At 50.5% G+C, this 12,080-nt stretch overlaps 2 protein-coding genes across 10 annotated transcripts in view; both read left to right on the top strand.

Annotated features, from left to right (window-relative positions):
• Window positions 1–12,080, top strand: part of GPAT2 (glycerol-3-phosphate acyltransferase 2, mitochondrial) — a 1,263,238-nt gene that overhangs the window by 933,406 nt on the left and 317,752 nt on the right. The window lies entirely within an intron of this gene.
• The window catches only part of LOC146784202 (uncharacterized), a 53,770-nt gene continuing 46,006 nt past the window's right edge, over window positions 4,317–12,080 (top strand). The window contains exon 1 of the mRNA XM_085635098.1: window positions 4,317–5,463. Within this exon, the coding sequence (XP_085491224.1) occupies window positions 4,317–5,463 (1,147 nt within the window). The remainder of the gene's footprint in view (window positions 5,464–12,080) is intronic.

Below are 12,080 nucleotides of genomic sequence, written 5' to 3'. Positions count from 1 at the left end.
AGCAATTAAGGCCTTACTTTTCCCCATCATAAGGCAGTCTGGTCCACTGGTTATTTCTGGGCACTTGTTATTCAAAAAGGCGGCTATTCACTGGTGGACGCACTCTATATAAGTGGCAATATTCGGCCACAATATAAGCATATATTAGTATTGTGTGCTTTGAATGCGCCACTAATGCCACTGGCTCATTTCTTTCTCTTTCTCCTTAAGAAGTACTTTGATTTTTCCCAGCCCACATGACTTTAGTTGTGTGATGCTGGTGGCTTGCACCTGCACTCTGCCTAGTGCAGAAGCGGTCATGTGATCCTCCTCCCTCCAGCGGCTGACCTGCATCCTAGCGCCCCCTCACCAAGAAGTCTGGAGTAACCGTGTTTTAAAATCATTCAGTAAGCACCTACCTTATTCACCCCTTTTCTTTACACTTTTGCCAAACGCGCACCTTGTAAAAGTTCCTGACATGTGTCCCCTTTTCTCACCTCTGCCTACCACGTTTGACAGTCCTGTGTCAAGGCACTGCTTGTGACACTGCTGTAGGTGCGGCTGTCTAGGCACTAGAGGAGTGAGTGGCTCATCTCCTCCAAGCCCTCTGCTGTGGTTGTTGATGCCCCTCACTCTCTCTTTCCACCTCCCTGACAGCCCAGCCTCGGGCCGTCTTCTCTTTCGATCCGCACCATCTGCCTCGGTGACACCAACCTCTTGTCTGGCTTACCTCCCCCTCTTTCTCTCTACACCACCACCCTTACTGACACTGGGTTATTAATCTCCTCTTACCCTCAACACTCCCCCTTGCAATGACATCAATACCTCTTCCGGATTATCTGTTCCCCTCTATACCACCCTCTCACTGACATCGACTGACCCCTCTTCTGGGTTATCTGCTGCCCTGTATTACCACCCCTGGATCATTAACTCTTCTTCTGGATTATAACTACCCTCTTACACTCAACACTGCTCCTCTCAGTGACATCGACCCCTCTCCTGGATTCTTTGCACACCTCTTCCCGATACTCCCGCTGTCTTCGCTTCCCGTCCTCCGCACCCTGAGGCTGCCCCCGGTACCTGCCCCCTCGTGGGCACCCGTGTTGTGTGTCCTGCCTCCTCTGTCTCTACAACCCTGGCCTCTTCGGTTGTCCATCCCACAGCCCCTCCACCCCCCTTCGCCCCCCGCCCGAACACCCGCATGACGTAAGAGTCCTTTACCTCCTCCCGGGGTCCAGAAGGACCTCTCCGCACCTCCCTCCAGACCGCAGGTCACTCATTAACAATCAGGGGGTGAGTAAACCAGACTGCTGTGAGAGCCGTGCACTACTGCCCCTCCCCCCAGCCCCCACCCACGACAACACAATTAGTGTCACCCCAAGGATACTGATTGCGAACCCCACACATTCACCCGTCTCACTCCAGACAGACGCCAATACCCTGGCCGTCAGTCACACACCGACAGTCTGGCTGTCAGTCACGCACCTCACTCCACACAGGGACCAACAACCTGACTGTCATTCACGCACCTCACTCCAAGCAGGGACCACCAGCCTGGCCGTCAGTCACAAACCTCACTCCAGACACACACTCCTACAGCCTGGCCGTCAGTCATGTACATCACTCTACACACACAGTGATAGCCTGGCAATCAGTCACGCACCTCACTCCACACACACACCGACAGCCTGACCGTCAGTCACGCACCTCACTCCACACACACACACACACACACACACACACACATACACACACACACACACACACACACACACACACACACTCACCGACAGCCTGGCCGTCAGTCTAGCACCTCACTCCACACAGGGCCCCACAGCCTGGTTTCTTTTGGCTGTCAGTCACGCACACGACTTGATACAGCCTTTGAGACTAGTGTGAAAACCATACGTGGCAAATCACCTCCCCCCCACCCCCCTTGGCTTTGGGCCCATCACACCCTGCATCCTCCCTCCCCCCCCCCCCCATGGGCCCCAACGCAAGCAAGCAGACTGGATAAGCCACTCCCTGGTTTTATAGTAAAAAACAGACACTAACTGAGGTGAAGCGGCTCCCCACGTCGCGGGGTCCCGGTGCCACTGCACCTGCTGCACTCTTAGATAGCCCACTCCATGTTCAACTGAACCGAATCCCTGCTTCACTAAAAGCCCACGAGGCTGTCTTGTGCCCCTGTGACCTGCAAAGCTTTAGATTGAAATGCATATTTTAAGCATGAAAAATACACGAGGCGCAATAAAGGGCGGCTCTGGAAACAAGTGAAGGGGCGCTAGAGAGTCTCACCGTTAGTTATAACTCTGAAAATGTGTAAATATAGAAGCAGTCGTACCTATTCGAGTCTGCGAGGGGTTCCCTGGTATAGTCAAGGGGTTGCAGTGAAAGATTATTCTAAGGACAGACCGCATAACAAAGGCCGTATGCGCCGATCTACAGAGAATAATATGTACTTTATTGTCATTAATGAGGGAGAGGAGGGGCGTCTCATTCTCATGAATCATATAACAAGGAAAGTCAGCCTAACAAAGGCCATGTATGCTGATCCATAAGGAATAATATGTACTTCATTGTCATTAATGAGAGAGGGGCATCTTATTCTAATGAACCATAACAAGGAAGCCAGTGTAACAAAGGGCACATATGCTGATCCTCAAAAGGGGCCATTGTTTTACTGCTCTGTAGCATCCCTCTTACAGGGTCTTCGTCTCCTTGAGGAGGGGGGGCTGCTCACTGGGCTCTGGGGCGCACAGCCCCGCGTGTTCTGCCCTCCAGGGGGTTCTGCGGCCTCTATCCGCACAGGCAGGTTCCTTCGGGGACAGACGTTTACTCAAAAGGCGCGGAGCCGTTAAATAAAGCACCTTTATCCAGTATTAGGGTATCTTTCATAGATTCACATGCCTGAATCATTCCCCGTCGTCGGAATGGGAGTCACCGGTAAATAACAAAGCAATGTCTTAGAAGACATATACAGCAATAGGCCCAAGAGGCCTTAGCTTAGTAAGCTATCCACGTCCTTATGTAAAAAAGGACCAAATTTTGGCCATAGCCAATCAGCTAACACCACCCTCTAGAACCTTCCTGGTAGGAGCTCTAGTCCCTCAGATTTTCTACCGCACGTCGTGCTAAGGGAGTCTCCACTGAGCTCTGCTCATTACTTTTGGATTTACAGTATTTCTACTCAACTTTCTGGGGTTTCAACATGGCTGATACACCAAAGAAAGGATTGTTCAGACCCTGTGCTTCTTGTGGGAAGAAGAGGCTTCATATCGACGACCAGCATAAAGACTGTTTGTATTGCCTCTATCCCAGCCACAGTTCAAAAGACTGCAAGGTATGTCGGACTTTCTCTTCTACGACCCTGAAAGACCGAGAAGGGCGGCTTTCAATATGGCTGCAAAGGCTAAAGGACAAGGAAGCTGTTGTGTCCTCTGAGGAAAGTGAGAGTTCCTCTATCTCCTCTCACTCCTCATGTAAACGACCAAGGGTGTCATCTCCGGGCCCTTCGTCGCAGCCACCTCAAAAGAAGACGCAGAAAAAGTTTTCAGAGGTCCTGGATTTGTTTCCTCCAGGGATTACGTCTCCTAAGGCGGTGCCACATACCTTCAAAAAGCCAGTTTCCATCTCGTCAACGACGACCTCGTCGATGGTAGCTTCGACGAGAAAATCTCAGTCGACAGCAATTTCTGTTACCTCGTCGACGACGACGACTATCGACGGTGGCATCCCATTCTATGTCTTCGACGACGACCACTCCATCGTCGACGGCAGGTAAAACCATCTCGTCGACGTTGGTCATTAAAAAGTCTTCGTCGTCGAGTAAATTGCTGACGGGAGCGTCGACGACGACACCGTCGACGAAAGCTTGGACACCGTGGACTAAGCATTCAGCAACGAGAACACCATCAACAATGAGGGCACCGTCGACGAGACCATCGCCGTCGACGCCATCGTCGACGAAGAAGCCATCTTCATTGTCCTCGTCGCTGACGACGACACCGACGACGACAACCTCGTCGACTACGTTTATACCTGTAACGCCGGCTATAGCTCTACCGTCGACGAGCCCGTCGACGGATATGAACCCTGATGACCAAAGTACATATGTGCATGTAAAAATAACGAAACGTGCACTGACTCTGGCCCTCACTTCACCCAGTAAGGTCCCAACCTTGCCTCCGACTCACCTTTTTGAAGAGGAGGATTCGGATGACGCCAGTCTCTTTCCTGCGGCGACTAGTCCATCGCAGCTGCACGTGAAATACCAGGATGTCTCTGATTACGAGGACATTACCCAGGAATATCAGGAGGATTCACCTCAAGAATACATGCCGCCTCCGCCTTCCATGGTGTGTCTACCGGCGTCTTTGGTCACGGACCTTCAATTCTTAATATCGGATTATAAACAACGGTTTCCGACACAGGCACCTTCACCGATGCCTGCTGGACCTTCCACACCACGGCCACGACCGCCTCTGTTACTTTTGCAACCAGAGAAGGTTGCATCTCCGCCTCGTCCCACCACGGACGACGAGGATGAGGAGGACCCTGAAGAGGGAGAACTTCAGGACATCCAATCTCACCAGGATGAATGGGATGATTACATCCTTCCCTGCCCGGTTTCACCTGCCCCTACCATAGCCGACTCACCGCCAGAGGACATCGGCGGTTTCCATAACATCATAGAAAGAGCGGCCCAGCGCTTCCAGATTCCAATGCCCTCGCACCAACAAGACTGTTTCCTATATGACTTTAAGGAACCTTTCAAAAAGTCTGTTCGGGCAATTCCTATTATTGATTATATTTGGGACCAAGGCATAAAGATTATGCAGAACCCTTCATCAGTCCCGCCGGTTCTACCACGCCTGGACAAAAAATATAAAGCTCCAGACACCGCTCCGGTTTGTCTCACAGGCCATCCAAAGCCGGACTCTGTCATCACTCAGGCTGCACAGAAGAGGTCAAACAACCCAGCTGCTCTGTTGACAGCTCCACCAGATAAAGAGGAAAGACGTCTGGAAAACATAGGAAAACGGTTTTCCTCTATGTCGGCCTTAACAGTGCGTGCCTCCAATGCCCTTGCACTGTTGGGACGTTACAACTGTCAAATGTGGGCGGACATTGCACCATACTTGGCGGACTTGCCTGACGAATCAAAAGATGAGGCAAAAAAGATTCTGTTAGACGGTGAAAGATCTGCCTCTGAACTTATAGACTGCGCAATGGATATTGCTTCAACCGGTTTTAGACAGCTGGCCGGCGCAGCCGTTCTCCGACGCCAGGGTTGGCTCAAGGCAACTTCTTTCAGGCCAGAGGTCCAAACCAAGGTCCTGGACATGCCATATGATGGCCAACTTCTCTTCGGTCCTCATATTGATGAGGCATTGCAGGGTATCAAAAAAGATACGGATACCGCCAGGGCTTTGGGTTGTTTACAGTCTCAGAACCCTTCCTTTCGTGGGTCAAGAGGGAGAGGTCAGACTTCCACCAGAGGAGAATTCCAACAACGTTCCTCTTTCTCCTCCTCCCAACAGTAACGTCCGCAATATCAGCAGCGACAGCAATCTTCTTACCACAAATCTTCCTTTCGTGGCAAAGGAGGAAGACAAAAGGGAGCCGCGCGGCGGCAATGACTTTCAGCTGCAGCCGGTCTCACGCTTCTCTCCACTCTCCAAGATTGGCGGAAAATTGGCAAAAGATAACTACGGACCGATGGGTCCTCCAATTAGTACAATTCGGCCATTCTCTGGAATTCATACAGATCCCTCCTCAAACTCCTCCCCGCCAAAAAACTCACAAAAACCTACGTCCTTTACTTCTAGAAGTGAAGATAATGCTTCAGAAGGGAGCTATAGAGAGAGTTCCCCCAAGTCAACGAGGAAAAAAGTTCTACTCCCGCTTCTTTCTCATCCGGAAAAAAGAGAAAATCTATCTAGCTCTGGTGGCTTTCCTCCCACGAATCAAAAACTCAGTAGTGCTTGTCCGGACAGACAACACCACGACAATGCATTATCTGAACAAACAAGGAGGGACTCGCTCGCTGACACTTTCGCGCGAGTCGCAAAGAATTTGGAACTGGCTGCTCCGCCACAACATCTCCCTTCGAGCAGATTATGTTCCAGGAGTCCACAACGTTTTGGCAGATTATCTCAGCAGGAGGCAGGCAGTGTGCCACGAGTGGGAACTGGATCAACTGGTTCTCAACAACATTTTCGCTCAATGGGGCACCCCTCTGCTGGACCTCTTCGCCACCCAGCACAATGCCAAATGCCAACACTTTGCAAGCTGGCATCCCCAACCAGGGTCCCTGGGGAATGCCTTTTCGATAGCATGGTGCAACGTCTTTGCGTACGCCTTTCCGCCGTTTCCCCTGATCCCCAGGGTACTTAGGAAGATGAAAGCGGAACCCTGCACTCTGATATTAATAGCCCCAGCTTGGCCACGCCAACACTGGTTCACGGAACTTCACCTCCTTTCCCTGGAACCTCCAATCAGATTGAAGCCGTTTCCATCTCTTCTAACGCTCAACAATCAGCAGATTCAACATCCGGATCCGGCATCTCTCAGGTTATCAGCATGGCTCCTGAGTTCAGAGAGCTTCAGGGCTTAGACATTCCTCCAGACTGCAGACAAATTCTAGCTTGGGCTCGAGCAGATAGTACCAACAAGACATACTCGCTCAAATGGAAGAGATTCTGTATCTGGTGTAAAGCAAACAGGTTACACCCTCTTTCTTCCACCCCAGAGCAAGTCTTGCCGTACCTCTTACATCTGGCAAAATCTGGTCTTGCTCATGCCTCCATTAAGGTCCACCTAGCTGCAATTTCACGCTTCAGGAGATCCTCTTCAGGCCCATCATTATGGTCTCACAGACTCATTAAGCAATTCCTTAAAGGACTGTTTCGAACATTCCCTCCAGTAAAGCCTGTTCCACCGGCTTGACATCTCAACACGGTGCTAGCTCAACTGATGAAACACCCGTTTGAGCCAATCCACAGAGCTGAGCTTAAGTTTGTCTCCTGGAAGGTGGCGCTCTTTCTGGCCCTTACCTCGGCGAGGCGAGTGGGGGAGCTCCAAGCGTTCTCTATCCAAGACCCATTCCTGCAATTCAAACAAGATAGGGTCCTTCTCCGCACAAATCCAGCGTTCATTCCCAAAGTTCCATCTCAATTCCACCTCAATGAACCTGTTGTTCTACGCTCATTCTTCCCGAATCCACAAACAGTGGCGGAAAGAACTCTACATTCCCTAGACATTCACCGCTGTTTAAAATTTTACATTGATAGAACGAAATCATTTCGTAAATCTAATCAGCTCTTCATAGCCTACAGCAGACCTCGAAAAGGGCTACCGCTCACAAAACAAAGCATTTCCCGCTGGATTTCTTCAGCCATTTCCTTCTGTCATCAACAGGCAGGACTTCCGCTTAGAGAACAACGGTTCGTGCCCACTCCACAAGGGCCAAGTCTACTTCCATGGCACTGTTTGCTGGGGTGCCCATTGTAGACATTTGTAGAGGGGCCACATGGAAGACGCCGCATACATTCACCAAGCATTACTGCCTGGATACGGAGATCATGAAGGATGCGTCAGTGGGTCAAGCGGTACTACGTCATCTTTTTCAATAGAGGTGAGCCCTTTCTTTCATCCCACCATCCTGAGTTTATGCACATTTCGCACTATAATGTATACCTTGACTGACTCATTGTTTTTTCTGTAGTGCTGTTGTTTCTCACAGATATATGTGGTTATCTAGTGACTGTATATTTTCCATATCTTTCGAAATGTGCTTTTCACTGCTTACTACTCTGATTCAGGCATGTGAATCTATGAAAGATACCCTAATACTGGATAAGGAACGCGTTACTTACCTGTAACTGCGGTTATATAGTATTGGTATCTTTCATAGATTCACATGCAACCCACCCACCTCCCCTGGAGGGGCTCTCTTGGATCTCTCAGTGATACAACTGCTTAGCACTGTGCTTACGAAAATCTGAGGGACTAAAGCTCCTACCAGGAAGGTTCTAGAGGGTGGTGTTAGCTGATTGGCTCTGGCCAAAATTTGGTCCTTTTTTACATAAGGACGTGGATAGCTTACTAAGCTAAGGCCTCTGGGGCCTATTGATGTATATGTCTTCTAAGACATTGCTTTGTTATTTACCGGTGACTCCCATTCCGACGACGGGGAATGATTCAGGCATGTGAATCTATGAAAGATACCAATACTGGATAACCGCAGTTACAGGTAAGTAACGCGTTCCTTACCATTGTTCCCGCTTTTGAAGGTCGCACAACCAGTCATTTTCCTCTTGTGCATCAACCTCTAATATTTTGTGGCCTGGGTCACCTTGGCTACGAAGGATGTGGTTGTGTAGAAGAGTGATTGATGCAGCTTCATGGCACTATAATTTTGCCCCCCGCACAGGCTCCGGACAGGTGCCTGCCTCTGCGCCTCTCTGTGGTGTGCACAAGGGTGTCTCGGAACCCAGTGCATGCAAGGGAAGAGGGCCACCCTGCCCCAGCCATGAGCGGGGGAGGGGTGTTGAAGATGGGCAGTGGGCCCCTCACAGCCTAGAACATGTGGGTGAACGCTCAGAGGGCTCTCTTGAAGGGGGCACTGAGAGTGGAACACAGCCCCCTCACCCCCTCTAGTCCCTTGCTTCTGACCTGAACCCATAGACCACAACCCTTGAAGAAGCAGACCTGCGGACAGTGGCATAGCCAGACCTTTTGCTTACCCCCCCTTCCAAGACATGTACCCTGTGAAAGTCCTACATGAAGAGGTCAACCGGAGGGGCCCCTTCCACGTATCCTGCAGGGGGGCCCCTTCAAGTTTCGTTACGCCACTGCACTCAGGAATGACGATTTAGCTTTTGTGCTATATGTTCATAATTCAAAGACTGTCAGTGCAAAGATTCCCATGTGTTCCACCTGTGCTTTGGTCAGCATTTGCATGTGCTCTACCTTATACCTATTTCAAATGTTGGTGAGTTTGCCCGGAGGTGTTTTCTATTGTATGTGTTTTCCGGTAGAGTAGATGTTTATGGTATGCAGTGTTAATAACTCAAAGTCTGTCTACATTTTATCATCATAATTGTAATGTTTTTCAAGTGCAGGGCGTTATGACTAATATACCCGAAATGAGTGGTGAAAGTGCCAAGTTGGCAGTCATTGCAGGGTTGAAGGGTATTGGTGAAAGGCTTTTCAGATTTTCTGTGGGTGCTAATGAACTCTTGCTGACTGGACTGTGTAGAGAGCCTTCCAGGCTCTCCACTACATTGATGCATTCACACACATAGCATACATCCCTTGGGGCAGGCTCGACCCGAGGGGATAAATAAACATCGAGAGACCGCTCTGGGTAATTAGAGAGAGTGGTGTACATTATTTATCGCGCTGCTGCGGCCCTCATACCTTAGGCCCCGCCGTGCTACAGACTGGTGGGGTTTCAAGCAACAAGCAGCTGCTAGAGGCCGACATGAGGCCTTAGTGAGGCGCTAGAGGAATCTGCAGCACAGCCCGGAAGTCATTGGGAGACGTCAAGGGACACCTGATGGAAACAAGTTAAATCTATAACATTCGTGGCACCGTTTAACAGCATTAAACTTGTAAATGTAAAGACCAGTATTAATGCCACATTGCACTTTAAATGGCAAACGTTCTGCATGCGTCGGTGTGCAGAGAAGAAATCTAAATGAAGCCTGATTGCATTATATTGTTATGCTGAGAGGGACAACAAAGTCCATTGTGGGGCTCTGCTTTCACCTGCTGCATTAATGGAGGGGAGGGCAACATACTATGAGGCAAGTTGGTTTGTATTGAAAATAAATGCTAGCCACCAGTGTGGCACTGTGAGACCCCGACCTGTAGCCACAGTTTACAGCATTTCTGCCAGTGAGCTCACTGGCTCATCTGCCCAAGAACACTGGCCAAAGATGCTCTCTGCCTCAGTCCAGCACTGCAGGGAGAACTTACTTGTGGTAGCACAGGTGAGTCCACAAGAGGGTACTCACTGAATACCCGTTCACAGGCCCCAGAGGTGAGAGGAGGCAGCAATGCACGAGCAGAGGTGACCCTGCACAGCAGGGGGGCAAAGGTGAGACAGATCAACGGACAGCTGGGATCTAGCGATGAGAAAGGGTGACAAGGGATGGCCCACGCGAGACATGGGGCTACAGGGGGAGGGGTCAGAGTGAGAAGCAGCTACAGCAGCGAATGGGGCAGGACAGGACACAAAGGTTAGGGCGGCAGAAGCGAGGTAGCAGTCAGGGCAAGGGTCCAAGGTGTGAAATGGGACAGCAAGAAGAGCCTGATATGGTGACAGTGCAGCGCGGAGTGAGGAGAGAGACATGAGATGGAGCTGTGAGTGAAGTAGGGACCAACAGTGACTTGGGACAGTAGAGCAGAGGGTGCAGAGATGACACAGGACAGCATGCAAGGGGGTCAGGGGTGGGGCAGGGCAGCGTAGGGAGGGGATACAGGTAACCCGGACAGTGGAAAGGACCAGAGAATAAATAAATCTATGTTAGAGGGGCCCTAAGAAGACGCAGTCTAACAGAGAGAGGGGGCAGTGGTGAGACAAGGTTACTGGTGGGGCAGGACTAGCGGTGAAGAGGAGCTGGGAGGAGCCAAAAGTGAGACGGGGCAATGGAGGGAGGGGGCCAGATGTGAGAAGTGAGAGCAGAAGTGGGGGTGGGGTCAGAGGTGAGATGCTGCAGGGTGTAGAGTGGAACCAGAGGTGAAATGGGACATCCGGGGAGGGTGACAGAGGTGTGACACAACAGTGGTGCAAAGGATGGTAGAAGTTGTGAGAAGTTGGCCTGATGTATGATGTCACTAGTTCTAGTGTACACCTTATATCAGTCCAAACAACCCTTATGGTGATTGGTTGTAAAGTCAACCTTATAGACCAGCTATCCTAGTGGTAGCATGGACAAGAGCAGTCTTAGGCTAAACTCTGAATGGCATGTGAAGCCAGCTGTGATACCATATATATAATCCCTTGAATACCAAATGAAAGGACACCACAACAGATATATATATAAAATAAAGTGTATTTATTCTAGTCAAACCCTCAGCACTCTTTATGAGATTAGAGGTAAGTACAACACAGTCTTATTTAAGCATACATTAAGTCACACAGGTAAGTAATACAGTTAGGCCCTAGGGGCCACGCAAACCATATACTAAGAAAGTGGTATAAGGACCATTGTTAAGGAAATAGGATAGGCCTAGGCCTAGGGAATCGCTGGGGCTACACTACACTAGCAACAGTTAGGAAGTGGGAGGCCCACGGGATTCAGGTGCAGAGTGGAAACACTCACGCGTAATGCGTAAAAGTCGATAGAATCACTAGCAGTTAGAAATAAGCAGTTTTAGGACACTTCTGGTATAGCTAGAAGTCGAGACTCGGAAACTAGACCCTAGGATAGTCAATACCCTTGTGAGCACCGAAGTACCCAAGTTACCTAGCCCACGGGCTGCGGGTGCATAGGTGTGAACTTGCGTCGGGTTTCGTCGTGGACTTCTATGGATGCCTGAAGGAAAGTTTCTGACAGGCAGTCAGTGAAGAGTGTCCGGTGGATCCCAAGGCTGGGATCAAGAAGAGAGGAGACCTGCAAGCAGAAGGGACAGAGTCAAGGTCACTAGCCAGTGACCACGTGGAACCAGGAAGGAACCAGGCGATGTCGTGAAGATTGCAGGTGAAGGTGAAGCTTGACGCTGCAGCCACGGGGACCAGGAGACGTCGAGGACGACCAGGACCAGGAGGCGAGCTGTCCCACGAAGGCTCTTGCTGTCGGCGGTGTCGAAGTTGAACTAGGACTCACCAAGCCTTGGCAAGCGGAACCCACGAAGAACGGAGGACTTGCTTCTGGTGCAGACCAGGAAGGTCTGGGGTGCTTCTCTTTTGCAAGGAAGTGGGAGCCAGTCTGGAGGAGCCAAACCAGCGGTGAAGATTACAGGATGCGTCGTCACAGGCCACTAGCCAACGGGCAAGCAACCGGACAGACGCGACAAGCAGGAAAATGCAGAAGGGCCCCACGCAGGACTCGTGGAGTGTGGGGGGCTGATCTTCGGTGCAGATGGTG

This window comes from Triturus cristatus, chromosome 11 (genome assembly GCF_964204655.1).
Source record: "Triturus cristatus chromosome 11, aTriCri1.1, whole genome shotgun sequence".
Taxonomy (NCBI): domain Eukaryota; kingdom Metazoa; phylum Chordata; class Amphibia; order Caudata; family Salamandridae; genus Triturus; species Triturus cristatus.
Note: the sequence above shows the minus strand (reverse complement) of the source record. Positions and strands in the feature narration are given on the sequence as shown.